The 15,713-nt window shown below is 35.8% G+C and overlaps 2 protein-coding genes across 5 annotated transcripts; both read left to right on the top strand.

Annotated features, from left to right (window-relative positions):
• The first annotated feature begins 766 nt into the window (after positions 1-766).
• LOC110814713 (GRAS family protein RAD1-like) lies at positions 767-2,856 on the top strand. The gene has a single exon (XM_088214709.1). It carries the CDS (start codon positions 993-995, stop codon positions 2,574-2,576), a length of 1,584 nt encoding a protein of 527 aa, XP_088070835.1. The 5' UTR covers positions 767-992; the 3' UTR covers positions 2,577-2,856.
• A 664-nt stretch (positions 2,857-3,520) lies between these two features.
• EMB2423 (telomere length regulation TEL2 family protein) lies at positions 3,521-15,682 on the top strand. Of its 4 annotated transcripts, none has more exons than XM_088216934.1 (13): positions 3,521-4,047; positions 4,395-4,423; positions 4,519-4,621; positions 4,764-4,935; positions 5,649-5,722; positions 6,741-6,779; positions 7,177-7,453; positions 11,907-12,121; positions 12,282-12,380; positions 12,474-13,000; positions 13,287-14,056; positions 14,367-14,565; positions 15,245-15,682. In XM_088216934.1, the coding sequence occupies exons 1-13, from the start codon at positions 3,879-3,881 to the stop codon at positions 15,401-15,403; spliced, it is 2,832 nt and encodes a 943-aa protein (XP_088073060.1). In that variant the 5' UTR covers positions 3,521-3,878; the 3' UTR covers positions 15,404-15,682. The 4 variants fall into 4 exon arrangements, with proteins under 4 accessions (XP_088073060.1, XP_088073059.1, XP_088073062.1 ...); XM_088216933.1 differs by having other exon boundaries at positions 5,606-5,791; positions 6,640-6,779; XM_088216936.1 differs by lacking the exons at positions 3,521-4,047; positions 4,395-4,423; positions 4,519-4,621 and having other exon boundaries at positions 4,768-4,935; positions 5,606-5,722.
• The last annotated feature ends 31 nt before the right edge of the window (positions 15,683-15,713 follow it).

Raw genomic sequence — 15,713 nt, 5'->3', positions numbered from 1 at the left:
CGGACTAATATGCGTATTACTTAATTAACAAATACACAAACTTATGCAAGAAAAATTTCATTCTCTAGTACAAAACTTGTAGGGTTTAAATTTGACAAGCTACCAACATGGGAGTCATTTGTAAACGCTTTCGACTTTTTTCTATTTGGTTGTCGATCAATTTCCATGGCAGAAGAAAACTCTAATGGAACAAGACAAGGCAGAAGAGGTAACAAAACAATTGAGCTGTTTTTTTTCTGGGTGTCTAAATAATTAAAATTTGTCCGAGGCCAAGATAAGAAATAAACAAAGTAATACGAACTTCACTTTAGTTATCTCGAAATAAATAAACACCTATTAACATATTATGAATTATAGTTTGAAGAAGGAGTACTTCATCCTGTATCCAAATATAAAAAAAATATTTCGTGATGAATAAGGTACAACGGAGTAAAAAAATTCGGCCAATCTTTTTGTTTATTCAAACAAAAATAAAAGTTTATAATAGGGTTTCTCTGTAGTTCAAAAGCGAAGTAGAAGACAACACCTGTTTCCTAAGCCGAAGTATCAACACATACTGAAAAAGACTTAAGAAAATGACATTTACCACATCAGTATATAATATTAATTACAACATAGAGAGATGAACATCCAAAATTCTAGGAGAAGATACGAGTATAGGCATGTTAATTTACTGATCTCTCCTCTCATTCAATATATATATATAAATATATATGTAATATGCCGCTGTTTAAGGGTACCATCTTGTTTCTTTTTCAAGATTTTTATTTTGTTTTGCTGAAACTAAGAATACCAACCTGTTGCAGCCATAAATAAATTCTATTTGTCCCAACTTTTCTGGTGCTAATATATTTTAATTACAAATTCTTGTGAGTTCCGCCAACAAGGAAAGCTGATGTGCTACATATATCGTGCTTTGTTGGGCAATAAGCTCTTTCAGAGCTCCGTTGAATATCTTACGAGAACAAGAAAAAGAGAAGAAGCAAAAGAAAATGGCCTACTGCTCTTTATCAAAGGATGAGAACAGGGTTGATCATGAAGTGAGTGGTCTTGAGCTTACACTTTCAGTCATGGCCTCTTATCCTCACCCTTATATTCCCCTTCTGGATGCCAATTTCTCTACCTGTTTCTTCTCGTTGCTCGATGAAACCAGGGACCACAAGAGGCCTAAACGAGCCACCAGCATCCCTGAATCAATTGGCAGTTATAGCAGCCTTTATAGAGGGGGAGGCTCAAGCAGTGAAAGTATTATTAGCAGTATTAGCCACAGCAGCAGCACCGGCAGTCCAAATAGCCTGAGTAAGCTTTGTTTTCGAGATCATATAAGGACTTATACTCAGAGATACCTAGCTGCTGAGGCTGTAGAAGAGGCAGCAGAAGCCATGACTAATACAGAAGAAGGTACTGGAAGCATTAACGATCAAGAAGATGGAAGTGCAGATGCAATGAAGCTTCTTCAACTTCTTATTGCTTGCACGGAAGCTGTGGCTTGTCGCGATAAATCATATGCTTCTGCTTTGTTATCAGAACTACGAGCTGATGCATTGGTGTTCGGCTCCTCTTTCCAGCGTGTGGCTTCTTGCTTTGTCCAAGGATTAGCTGACAGACTTGCTCAGGTTCAGCCTCTTGGGACAATAGGCTTTGCCGCACCAGTGATGAACATAATGGATAATGCTTCAGATAAGAAAGAGGAAGCCTTTCGCCTTGTTTATGAGATTTGCCCACATATTCAGTTTGGTCATTTTGTGGGTAATTTGTCAATATTGGAAGCCTTTGAGGGTGAGAGTTTTGTACATGTTGTGGACCTGGGTATGACCCTTGGTCTACCTCATGGTCATCAATGGCGTTGGCTGATCCAGAGCCTTGCGAATCGCGCTGGCCAGCCACTACGTCGTTTGAGAATAACTGCAGTTGGCTTATGTGTCGAAAGATTTCAAGCCATTGGGAATGAGCTAGAGGCTTATGCCAATGACATGGGTATAAATTTAGAATTCTCAGTGGTCAAAAGTAACTTGGAGAACCTTAAGCCTGAAGATATCAAAGTGTTTGACAATGAAGTCCTTGTTGTCAACAGCATCCTTCAGCTTCATTGCGTGGTTAAAGAAAGTAGGGGAGCTTTAAACTCAGTTTTACAGATAATCCATGAGTTGAACCCTAAAGTTCTAGTCTTGGTTGAACAAGACTCAAGCCATAATGGACCATTTTTTCTTGGCAGATTCATGGAAGCACTGCATTATTACTCAGCAATCTTTGACTCATTAGACGCAATGTTGCCCAAGTACGACACCAGGCGGGCCAAAATGGAACAGTTTTATTTTGTAGAGGAAATAAAGAACATTGTGAGTTGTGAAGGGCCAGCCAGGATGGAAAGGCATGAGAAACTGGACCAATGGCGCAGAAGGATGAGCCGTGCAGGATTCCAAGCTGCACCAATCAAGATGGTGGCTCAAGCAAAGCAATGGCTACAAGAAAATTATAAAGTTTGTGAAGGTTACACCATTGTTGAAGAGAAAGGATGTCTGGTTCTTGGCTGGAAGTCTAAGCCAATTGTCGCAGCTTCCTGCTGGAAATGTTAAGTCACAACAAGAATAAAATCTCCATTGGAGAAACCCAGATATCTCTGCTTTGCAATTTCAATAATGTTGTGTTGTAACGTTATGTGGTAGTACTACCAAGTTCCTGCACACACACACACACACATATATATATATATATATATATATGCAGATATTGTACTTGGGAGTGATCTTTTCTTTTCTTTTCCTTCCCAAATTTGAAGCTGTTCAGGTGATTGAACAGAGGAAATAAAGAAATGTACTGGTGGTTTTGTGTGCACATTGGAGGTGGGAGTTTCAAGTGTAGACAATTGAAAATTTCATTTATTCTTTAATTAATGACCAAAACTGATTTTTTTTTTTTTTTTTTGCATATTTTCAAGATTAAAAATGTTATATTGCCGTATTTTTACGTCCAATATGTCTATCGCAAAAAAAATAAATGTGCTAACTGATTGGCGAATGCTGTTTTCTTTTTACCGGTGAGTCTCTGTTCTCATATTCAAGTGTCGAATGATCTCTACCAGTTTTTCAGTGACTATATCATAAGTGTCTCTTGATTCAAGATTTGCATAATAATTTTTTAATTTTTTTTTAATTTTTATCTCTCTTCGTAATTAAAAAAAATATATTATATTGCTCGAATTTTTTAAAAATTAAAAAAATTAGAATTTAATATATATGTATATAGAATTTTTTATTAGTTATTATTTAAATTATAAATTTGGAGTATTTTTAAATTTATTAAAAAATTTAAATAAAGTAGATTTTTTGTTGGAAAATTCAGATAAATAATAAATTGTTAATTTTTAATTAATTAAAAACAAATTAGACTTTATATAATTTCATTAATTATATAATCATTGAAATTATTAAAATTATATAATTATTTATTCAATTACATTTTATATTTAAAAATTATTTAGGAAAAATAAGGATATACATAAAAATATATATTAGATATTTGCTCGGTAAGGGTGCCGGTGTTGCACCGGCGGTTCTCCTACGTCGAATACGGCGCCAACCTCTCAAAATTTCCCCTTCAAACGTTGGAAAATCTATCTTAGGTTTAAACGTTCCTCCGTCCCCAATTTCATGATCACTTCATATTAGGGTTATCACTTGCTTCCTGCCTATTCGTTCTTGAGGATTCTTCCTCCGTTCATTGGCTGCAGTCTCAGCTGCCATTTCATTCTTTTTTAGCACCGAAAGTGTTTCCCTGACTTTGCTCATATCTTCTTCGTTTTTCTGAGAAATTTCGTCCTCCCTTTTTTCTTAACTGGCCGAGCTTTCGTGCTACTTACCCAATCCTATATTGTTGGGATGGAAGAGGAAACAAGGAGGAAGAAGAGGGAAGTGGAGGACAGAGTGATTCAAAGAGTTGGAGAAGTGATCGCAACAATCAAGAATGCGAAGCACGTCGACCAAGTGATTTGCGCTCTTCACTCCTTTGCTGTCCTTCTCTTTCCTATCGACTCCTCTCTTCTCTCAGGTAGCTCCAAATCACTGACATCTCTGTTTCATCCTCGTTTTCTCTCTTTCCGATTGTTCTAGGTTGAAGGTGTTTATTCTTTTCAAGCTCATAAATTGACTATTGTGGGATGATGAATAAAAATTTGAAAATTCCGAAACCTTAACGTCCGAGAAACTATTAGGATGATGTCATCTGTTTACTGGAAAAAATCACAAAAAATTGTTCTTATCTGGAAATTGAAATCAGTAATAGAACTATGTTTTACTTATTTGTTTAGTTGTTTTCATCCCCTATGGATAGAAGGTGAAATAAGAACTTGTTTCTTCATGTTATCTTTCCTGCTAAATCTTTTGTGTTCTTTGCAGGCAGTATCGATCAACGCTACAAAGACCAGGTTTGTTTCATTCTTGTGCCGAACCTTTGTAATTTCTTGGCAATAACACTTTGGAATTGGACTTCAATTTGAGCTGAAATGTTCATTGGCTACAGCTCTGCGGGGTCAAGGTCCCTTCTGAAAATGAGAGGGATGATTGTTGGTGGTCATTTTATCGGGGTCCTGCATTTCCGGCATTTGCTCGTGTTTTGTTACTTGGTAAGTTGCTTTACATGTTTCTGTTCTCTCATAATTAGCAACTATTGGTTACTGCACGGATATTGTCGATCTTCCCGTTTTTCTCAATGCCTTTTTCTAGGAGAGTCTTGCATATTACTTATACAGTTACTGTTGCATGCAGATATTGCTTCCAATTGGCTAGCTTGTTTCCCCTTCACAGCTCAAAAGCATGTCTACGATATTTTCTTTGTCAAAGGACTTCCCACGGAGGTTGTTCAAATTTTAGTTCCTTTTTTACAGCAGAAGGCAAGTGATGATCTCGATGCTAATTCTGTCCAAACTAATACAGAAAGGTACGATGAAAGATCCCTTTTAGTCAATAAATTTTGAAGTAATAAATGCTTCTTCATATCCAAAATTCCACTGTTTTTGTTTGGTTTGGGCTGCTCGTAAGAGCATGTTGGGTCTATGGATTCATCTGATCAGAACTCTGAAATACTTACTTTTACAAACTAATAAATATGTGCAAAACTATGCTCTTCCCTAACTTATTTGTCTGTCACATGGTATTCTGGAAAATGTGTGACCATATTTCTTCAGTACCATAATGATTGTCAATTAGCTTTTCGATTGTATTTCCTTTCTTTGCTTTTGAAGTATATACTACTTGTTTTTGCTGGTAGTTATTTTACCCAAACCTGCACTTGAATCCAGACAACTTCCATGGAAGTGATCGAAACTAACCACCCAGCCAGTTGCTAGTTATTTGAAGTATATATTACTTATTTGATGCATTTCTTGATGCAAATACAATAATATGTTTAGGCTTGGGGGACAAGGAATTTGCAAAGAAGATTGCTGTATAGATCATACTTGATAGAGCTAGCAGTTCCGCAATAAGATTCTATTTCTTAATCATCAGATATTTGTGGAATAATTTATGGAAAATAATAACAAGTTGGGAACTTATCTAAATATTTTTCCTTTTCAAATATACATGATACCTTTTATATTTTTGTCAAGGTTACTTGTTCTATTTTTGCTTGAAAATGCTGGGGTGCTCCAGATGGCTAGAGAATTTGGTGATTCTCGACAATCAGAAGATTTTACAAATGAAAGATTCAAACCAGTTATATCCAGGTTGGCTCAGACTGTTACTTCAATTCCTGACAAAGCACGATTTAGAGCCCCACCTTCACTTTCATCGTAGTATCCTTACTATTTTATGTCCTCGATATTTTGTGAGTTTATGATACATGCATGAGTGGTTCCCCTGGTTTGGATGAAATGTGAAATTTTAAAGCAGTGGTTTCAATCACTCATTGCTCTTCGGGATAGGATGGTGTTTCTTGCCTCTTTTTGGGCTAATGCACGTAATCTCTTTAGGAAGTTCATTGTCCATATACCAAAGGACTCAAGATGCTATCTGTTTATGATATGTCCTCTTTGATAATGCTGTTTTTCTTTTTTTCTCTTCTTATGGTTGGAGGGTAGCTTCATTCAGAAAAAAAAAAAGGAAAAAAGAAAACAAAGGTTGGAGGATTGCTTAAACCTTCTCTCTTCTAATAATGTTTCTTATTTTCTTTGCCCGGCTTAACCCTTCTCTCTTTCAAAAAATTCTTATTTTCTTTGCTTTGCGAAGGAAAGAAGAAATATTATTAAAAGAGAGAAAGGAATTACAGGCTAAGGGAGTAGAATAATAAATTTACCTCCTGTACCTTGTAATTCTCCTCTCTTTTTTTATAGTATTTCTTTTTAAATAATAAAAAAAATGAAATGCTATATGCATGTTTGCACTAATATTCCTTGTTCAGCAAAACATATTCCTTAGCGTGTAATTTCTTCTTCTTTAATTAATTTATATATATATACACATACGTGCATGCATATTCCTTAGTTATGTTCAGATGGTGAGATGTTCCTTTTTAGTTATATGGTTTCTACTGGTATGACCTTAAAGGGATGCAAAAATATGGGTTTAAAAAAAAGCACTCCAAGATATATTTCCTTTGTAAATGTCTTTCGATCGTTGGTGGTCCTTTACATGAGTACTATAGTTTGTTCTTCAAGGAAATTACGGTTCAACTTCTTTCTGGAATAGAAGGAAGAGCTTCAATCTCTGAGAAACATGGCATTGACGGTACCTTACTATTTGTAGGGGAAATCTTTTCTCGGATATGTCGACGTGGATCTTCAGGTAACTGAAACATGTCAAGCACTGGGATGCCCTTGACTCTGTTCTTATGATAAATAAAACAGGTGCTAGTTTAATTATTATATTTACAGAGCTTTAGCTATGCATTATTAGATTTATTCTGAAATGCCTGCAACTAAAACATGTAGGTCTTGTGAAAACGAGCTAGCTAAATTGTTTGGCGTGCATATCGGAATTTGTCTCCAGTAGTAAAACCGCTAACCAGAGAGGCTTCCTTATGTTTTATTTTTTTCTTTTTTTCTTGTAGGGGTGGGAGGTGATCTTGTCCAAATGTTCTGTTTATTTCATGGCATTTGGCTTATTTGAATTAGAATATTTCAGTTTTTTCAAAGTCTGTTAGTCTTCTTAGCACTAAAATATTGGAACTCCTGACTTGCAGATGTCCTCTTAAGTGAAGTGACCTCTCATGTTCTTAAACATGTACGAAGAATCTTATTGTCAACTACTGATCCAGTTGATGTGGATGCATTTGTGTCCGACCCTGCATCACAAGTTTGGTTTAATATTATGACAACGATTTCAGATTCCTACGCCTTGGAAAGAATATCTGATCAGCTTTTGCATCAGCTAGCAAATGAGCATGCAAGTGATGTCGAAGCATACTGGACTCTTTGGATTTTATTTCATCAGATTATAGAAGATCAAGTATCAGTTAGGTTAGCCATTATGTTTCTAACTCATTTTGCTTAAATAAGGGCTTATATTGCATAACCTCCCCCTTCCTACATTTAGACCATTCAGAAATCTAAAGAAGTGTCAATCTGTGGCATTCAGTGATTTTCATGGCATGTGCTGTTTGAGCTGATACTGACACAAACTTAGATGGGCTAGGGAGGACCCTAGGATTTTGATGGAGAGATGAATCTATAAATCAATGTGTTTGTCATTTACCTCTTTGCGACAGCCACCAGAGACAGTGAACAAAAACCTTGTGTTTAAATCTGCACGCAATGCTAATCCATAGTAGAATAATTTATGATATTTTTTAAAGAATTCAAAGGATTTTGTAGCTTTAATGAAGTATATTTCCTTTTTCGTCAATCTGTGGTAACATTTGGGAACCATCCCACGCTCTTAATATTTCTGGAGTTTGAAGGTTTTTGTCGTTATTGATAATTGCATAAGGGTCACATGACTTTCGTTGCTTTAATAAAAATTTCATGTGAGTCACATATACCTCAATTTTGCCAAATGATCAAAAACCCATTTTGGGACCAATATCAGAAGATTTTGGACTGACAATGGAAAAAAAAATTTAAATCATATATTGTCTTCCTTTTTCCTTCAAGAAGGGACTATTCATGAATCATCATGTGTGCACACTTCACAACAAAATAGGATGATGGAATGAAAGAATAATACTTTTTTGCTATCTCCTGAGTCTTCTTATTTCAGAACCATGTTTCTAAACAATACTGGGGGGAGAGCAGTCTTTGCTGCTACTTACATTTGTTAATTGATTACTTTTCAGTGTTTTTGACTTTAAAAGCCTCCTGGAAACTCTTTCCAAATTCTATCCAGAAAATGGTGTCATAAGCCATATAGTCCCTCAAAATATTTGAGTGTCTCATCTTTGTTCATATCCATTCTCATTAGAGAGGAAAGCTTGATCTCGGAGCTTTAAAATATGCATTTGCAGGGTACTCTTCTTAAAAAAGGTGCAAGTGCTATCATTAGTCAGAATAAAAATTCTGTGTCTGTAGATGTTATATTTATTGAGACAATCTTATTTTCCTCAACTTTGTCTTTAAAGGGAGTTTATGTTGGAAAAAGATATAAATTTCTTAGTTGACTTTAACTTTTCATATTTACCACATTTACCACCACAAGAAACCCTCAAAATCGGTCTACGCAAGAAACCTCACATGACCCAAGATTTATTCAGGTGTACTCAAAGAAAAAATCTGGGTCCTAAGTTAAAGTGGGTTCAAGCATCAATAATAAATTCTGGAACCAAGATAAATCCTGAAAATCCTATGCAGCGTGATATTGATGTGCCTGCTGCAATATGTAAAGGAACTAGGGAATGCAGTAAGAATCCTCTTTATCCAATTTCACAGTTTATATTATTTGATAAATGTTCACAATCCTACAAAATTTCTCATGTCGTAATAATTAGTTTATCCCTAACATTTATCTAAGGTCCTCCTTACTATATTTTGGACTATTTGAAAAGAAAAAAACAATAGGACTTTTGATGATAATGAAGAAACTTTTGTAAATATTAATAATAAATAGTTACGTTGTTTTGGCTCCATCCTTTTGGGTCCTAATTTATTATCTTTCGATGACATTAGAGTTGTTATCGATATTCTCTTAAATATGTAATACTTTTGTATGTGGGCGGAACCCCTTTGGTGTCCTTTTTAATACATCTACTAACTTCTATCTAAAAAAAACACTTTATCTGAGGTCATTTCTTATGAGAAATGGAAAAATTCTATGAATGTTGAAATAAATGTACTAGAAAAGAATCAGATATAGGAATAGTAGACTTATCTAAAGGAAATAAACTTGTGAAACGCAAATGGGTTTTCACCATAAAATACAAGACTAACGGAACAGTAGATACAAAGTAAGGTTGGTGACTAAAGGCTATATCCAAACTGCAAGTGAGTGTTCACTCAACTGATGAATGTTGAAATGCAAACACTATAAAAAAATCAAGCATGGAAAGTAGTGGATTTGCCCAGAGCATGTTTTAGTAGATTTGTCAAAGTGATGTTAAAAATGGGGTACTAGCAGAGTTTGGAAGGCCACACCTTGTTTATCAAGCACACAGATCCATGAAGAGTTACAGCTCTACTAGTATATGTTGATGATATTATCGTGATAAGAGACAATAAAAAAGAAAGACTTATGCTCAAATAACATTTGGTCAAGGAGCTTGAAATTAAGGAATTGGGAAAGCTTAAGTACTTCCTTGGAACCGAAGTTGCTCACTCAAAATCTAGATGTAAACCAGTTAGTTCTCTTATTGACCACAACCACAAATGACCTATTAAAAATTACTAATAAGGTGCTATGTAAACTAGTACTCTTGTTGATCCCAACCACAAGCTGGGACTAATAAAACATGATATAGAGATAGATAAGGTAATGTATCAGAGACTAGTTGGGATGTTGATATATCTATCTCACAAAACCTAACATTGCCTATGCAGTAGGTATGATAAGTCAGTTCATGCACAATGCTAAATAACTGAATTTACAAGCAACATTCAGTATATTATACTACCTGAAGAGAACACTTGGGAAAGACATCATGTTCAAAAAGAATGACAAGTTGATCCTTGAAGTCTATATTGATGCAGATTATGCAAGATCGATGATAGATAGAAGATCTATTATAGGTTACTAATCTTTCTTAGGGATAACTTGGTAACTTAAAGGAGTAAAAAACATTGTAAGATCAAATGTAGAGTCAGAATTACGAGCAATGGCACAAGGATATATGAGTTACTTTGGTTGAAAAGGATCCTTGAAGATCTAAGGATCAAGTTGGATGACCCTATACATCTACTGTGACAATGTTTCTTCAATAAGTATTACTCACAATCCTATACAGCACGATAAGACAAAATACATTAAAGTTGATAGGTATTTCATAAAAAAGAAAAGTTAGATAATGGCTTGATATATATACCTTACATGTCTACTACTTCACAATTGTAGACGTGTTGATTAAAGACTTGAGTAATTCAGTATTCCAAACTATCATCACCAAGCTAGGAATAGATAACATCTATCCTCTAGCTTGAAGGGGAGGGTTAAAGAATGTAAGTTATGTGTAATTAGGGTTCTAGACTAACTGAAAGATATTATAGTAAAGTGCATCCTTTATAATTAGTTATTACTTTCCTTTCTTGTTTCCTATTACCTTTTATATATAGGTCATATTATTTAGCAAAATACACAATACATTATTCTTGACGAATAGTGATTTTAATAGTTTTTGGGAATAGTTGGTAACTTACCTTAGGTATTTCATTTTCTACCACAACTAGAGATAAGATTTCAAATCATGACCATCTTATTCTATTGAAAATAAATTCTAGTATAAGAAATGGCACATATGCATTGTTTGCACATTCGGATAATGGCTTGTCCACGTAAGGGTTTGTTATGATATAAATAATAAAGTTAGAATCTTTTCCTGTCAAATTAAGCTTTCAGGATGATTAGTAACTGAACTATTGTCTTACATTATACATATTTGTCAATTTATTTCCCACATCCAGTAAACATATAGCACGCTATGTTATGTGTCAAAGCATAAGTTCACCGGTAAGTGAGGTAGTTGAAATAGTCAAGGTGGCTCACTTCTCTGGCTAGGTCTATAAATGTTACACATGGGAAGAAGAAAGTTGACCGAGGCAAAGGTGATCAAGATCAGATATGGTCTCATTTGTTTTCTTTTTTCTGGTTTGTTTCATTTCTGTTCTATGCTATGCTTTTATTTTCCTTTATTTCTAAAATTATGGGAATAATTGTGAGTTCTTTCCTTAGTTTACTTAACTCTGCTTATTAGGACTGGTTATTAAATGATTGAACAATCGAGAACAATTTACTCGTGATTCTTAGTTAATATTCATAAAAGTATCTAATCAATTATGAGTTCAATACACCATGTTTAGTTAAAAGACGGATATTCTTTACTCATTATCAATAATCACTTATTCACAAACTCTCTATGGGTTCAATAGTTTTTATTTTCCCTCTTACGAAAAACCCATATTGTTCTGCTTAGCCCTATCCCCCTCTAAGGGCATTTTAGTGATAAGTTCTATAGGGATTGGAAGATCCTATTTGGTCAAATACCTATCTGCAAACTGATGATATAAATTCTTGATATGGAAATGAGAGTTTAAGCAGATAGTATTATCAAATTGAAATGTCTTTTCTAAACTCTGACATTCTTAGCTTCCCTCTAATGAGTCCTTATTTCATGTCATAATAGGTAGAGGCAGAAAAGCTTCTAAACTCTCTAAATTCTAATTCTCTCCTGGACTATCCTGCATATAGACTCATACCTCAATCATTGACCTGGGACCCTAACATGTCATTTCACATTTGTACTGCATCTTAATTTTCATATTTCCTTCTCAGGTCACTCTTTGTTGACAAATTTTTGCTATGGAAAATATTTCCTGTTTGTTGCCTGCGATGGATCCTGCATTTTGCTGTTCTTGAATGCCCACCTATTACTGATTCACTTGCTAAAGGTCATGAAGTACGGGGCCTGTTAGACACAGTGCAGCGGTTAACTGCAGTATGGTCAAAAAGAGAGTTTGTACAATCAGCATCACTGGAGCAGCAAGCTTGTATCCTTTGTGATGCCAACATATGTTTTAATTAAATGTTCTCCATTCACTTAGATGAAGAATTCTCTCCATTCATTTAGGTTTCTCACTTCTTAGTATTTTGGATTTTCTATTTAATTTTACCTAATTCAGGCTCTGTTCACCTTAGTTTACATCACAGATGTAACTGCAGCTATTGGGCTTTGCCTGGAAAAAATGTCTAAAGAGGAGCTAGATAAGACCACAGATGTGATGCATGGAATTCTCCAAGGAGTTAGCTGTATGTTATTTTCTTGTGAATTATGAGTTATACTGCATTGTCACTGGCTGGTGGTTCTCCAATTCTTTCTTTTTTTGCCTTTGTTTTTCGCAGGTAGGCTGGAGAGCCCTACACATCTAATTCGGAAAATGGCTAGCAGCATTGCTTTAGTGTTCTCTAAAGTAATTGACCCAAAAAATCCTCTACACCTGGATGATAGCTGCATTGAGGAAACAATTGACTGGGAATTTGGATTGAAAACCACCAAAGAAGGGACTCTATCTATCTCAAAATCTATAGAAAAGAGTATTGATGAAATGAAAACATCAACTGCCTTAGTGCCAGCAGAAAATTTCGACCAGAAAGCTGATGATACTTCAGGTGATAATTTGAAGGGTAAAAACAAAATATCATATGAACCAAAGTTGATTGATCCAGATGAAATTATTGATCCAGCTTCCCTAATTTATGATACGGACTCCAATGATGACGAGGATAATGCAAGTGATAATTCTGATTCTTCCAGTGACTCTTCTTTGCAACCATATGATTTGTCAGATGATGACACAGATTTGAAAAGAAAATTTACACAGTTGGTTGATGTAGTAGGAGCTTTAAGAAAAACTGACGATGCTGACGGGGTAAGTCAATTGTGTTTATTACCCAGTGACATTTCAAAGGTTCTTCCAAGTTTAATTGTGAGCTTAATATTAATTCAATCTAACAATTTGTGACATCTGCGAGAGCATATGTTTTGATAGACTATCTGCTGAGAATTAGGAAACTATTACCATTCACCTTGTGCGATTGGATGGGTGCATAAAATTTCTTGTATGAGTCGTGGACATCTATAATTAAGAGTTTGTTTAAGGTGTTGGAAGTTGGGAAGTAAACTTTGTCGACATTTATGAATATCAAATATTGCAGGTGGAGATGGCTCTGGATGTTGCTGAAAAGCTTGTGCGAGCATCTCCTGATGAACTGACACATTTAGCTCGCGATCTTGTTAGAACTCTTGTACAGGTTCGCTGCTCTGACGTGGCTGTAGAAGGTGAGGAAGAATCGGCAGAAGAAAAGCGGCAAAGAGCATTGGTTGCATTGCTTGTAACCTGTCCATTTGAGTCTCTTGACTCATTGCACAAATTATTATATTCACCAAATGTAGACATCAGCCAACGCATAATGATACTTGATGTCATGACTGACGCAGCTCAGGAGCTTGCTAAGACAAAGACCTTGAAAGCTAAACAACAAAAGAAGGTTCTCATTTCAACAATCTCGGAGACTCAACCCTGGTTCTTGCCTAGCAGTGGAGGACCTCCTGGAGTTGGACCTTGGAAAGAGATTTCGGATACAGGAAGTCTACTGAACTGGTCAAATCGTTATGAGAGAGAAATTCCATCAAGGCCTGGTCAGATAAAGAGAGGGAAAACACGCAGATGGAGCCTCAGATCGGCGAATGAACAAGAAAACCAGATAGAATGGTCACATAATAAATTCCCCGTATATGCAGCAGCATTTATGCTTCCTGCCATGCAGGGATTTGATAAGAAAAGGCATGGTGTTGACTTGCTTGGTAGAGACTTTATTGTCCTTGGGAAACTCATCTACATGCTTGGTGTTTGTATGAAATGTTCATCCATGCATCCAGAAGCATCTGCTTTGGCTACTCCTCTTCTAGACATGTTACAGTCCAGGTAGTTTTAGTTGACCTTCGAGTCTGTGTATATGTGGCCCTTGTTATGCTTCACGTACTCTTAACTGATAATCAACTGATGTGTGCATGTCTTTGATGCCAGAATTTTGAGATTGAGGATTATTTTGAAGATAGGGTTGGTTGGTAGATGATTTTACGTGCATGTGTATATCTGTTTTTGTGATTCAGTTGGTGTTTCTTGCCATCTCGAAAACTAGTTTAAATCTGTGTGTATGCATCAATGACTTGTTAGGATGGTTATAGATGGTAATTAAGTGCTTGTCACTTAATCCAAGTTGTAAATTTCACAGGGAGATATGTCATCACAAAGAAGTGTATGTCAGAAGAGCTGTCCTTTTTGCCGCTTCATGTGTTCTACTGGCTCTTCATCCCTCTTATGTTGCATCTTCATTGGTTGAAGGCAACCTTGAACTTTCCAAAGGTCTTGAATGGGTTCGTACATGGGCTCTTCATGTGGCTGACTCAGACACTGATAAGGATTGCTACACGGTGAGTGAAATATGCTAAAGCTCTAAAAAGAGGGTCACATTTGGCTTTTCTTTAGGGGTTGCTGTTGCTGCATTTTGGCTTGATACATTTAGGAGATCAGTAGAAAATGTGGATATTACAGTGTCCAGTGTCCTTTTTGCCTCTTCCCCGGTTTGGATTATCAGTATTATTATTCCCAGGAATTTTATGGGTAATCGGTTGGTAGATATACAATAGATCCCTTCATTTTCTGCTGAACCTTGATCTTGAAAGGCTGTTCACTGGGTACCATTTCTTGAACCATGCATATACATTCCTGGCTAAGTTTGTAGTTTTCTACTGATAATGCTAAGTGTAGTAGAAGTTAGCCAAGCTGCATGCTTATGTGGAAATATCTCTTGAAAATGGAGTCTGTTCTACACTGACATGGTACATCCAACATATACATTATATTGTTTGCTACCTTTCATTTCATCCATCATTGCCCTTTCATGGGAGCTAGCGTAGAAGCTCCGTTCATGGATATTTATATCCGTATGAAATGACATTGCCTGCTGCTTTCTTTCAGTTTGTATGATCATGGATTCGTGTGTATGTATCTATTTACAATCATAAATTTTTCTTGTTCTTCTATGATTTCAATCTCTAGGCTGTCATTTTTATATATGTGCTTGTGACGGATGGTGCATTGTTGTTTTAGATGGCTATGTCATGTCTCCAGCTCCATGCTGAGATGGCCCTCCAAGCTTCCCGTACATTAGAGTTGGCGGAAAAAACATTCAAGGCAAATAGTGTGGGTCTACCGTCCAATTCGTCAAAGGGGACAATCAAAATCCCCTTCTCGAATGTCGAATACTAGAAGCATCAATTGTTGCCGCCTGGAAACTTTGTTTTGTATAATCCAATTGCTGCAGGTTCTTGAGCATTTCTGTTAATTTTTGCTATCCTCTATATTCCAACATTTGGCAAGTTGAAAGTAGCGAGGACAAATAGAATCTTGTCAATACTTGTAAAATTGTTGGATCCCATGCCGAGATGAATGGGGTCGCTCGAAGTATACCAACACAGGCAGAAATCAACTGGAAATAGATCACTGATTAAATAACTCCAAATAAATTAACTTGTAAATTTGCAGCTATTTACTCCTTTATTGTTCGGAGATTTCTAAG

This window comes from Carica papaya, chromosome 3 (genome assembly GCF_054855325.1).
Source record: "Carica papaya isolate Zhongbai chromosome 3, ASM5485532v1, whole genome shotgun sequence".
Lineage (NCBI taxonomy): Eukaryota > Viridiplantae > Streptophyta > Magnoliopsida > Brassicales > Caricaceae > Carica > Carica papaya.
Note: the sequence above shows the minus strand (reverse complement) of the source record. Positions and strands in the feature narration are given on the sequence as shown.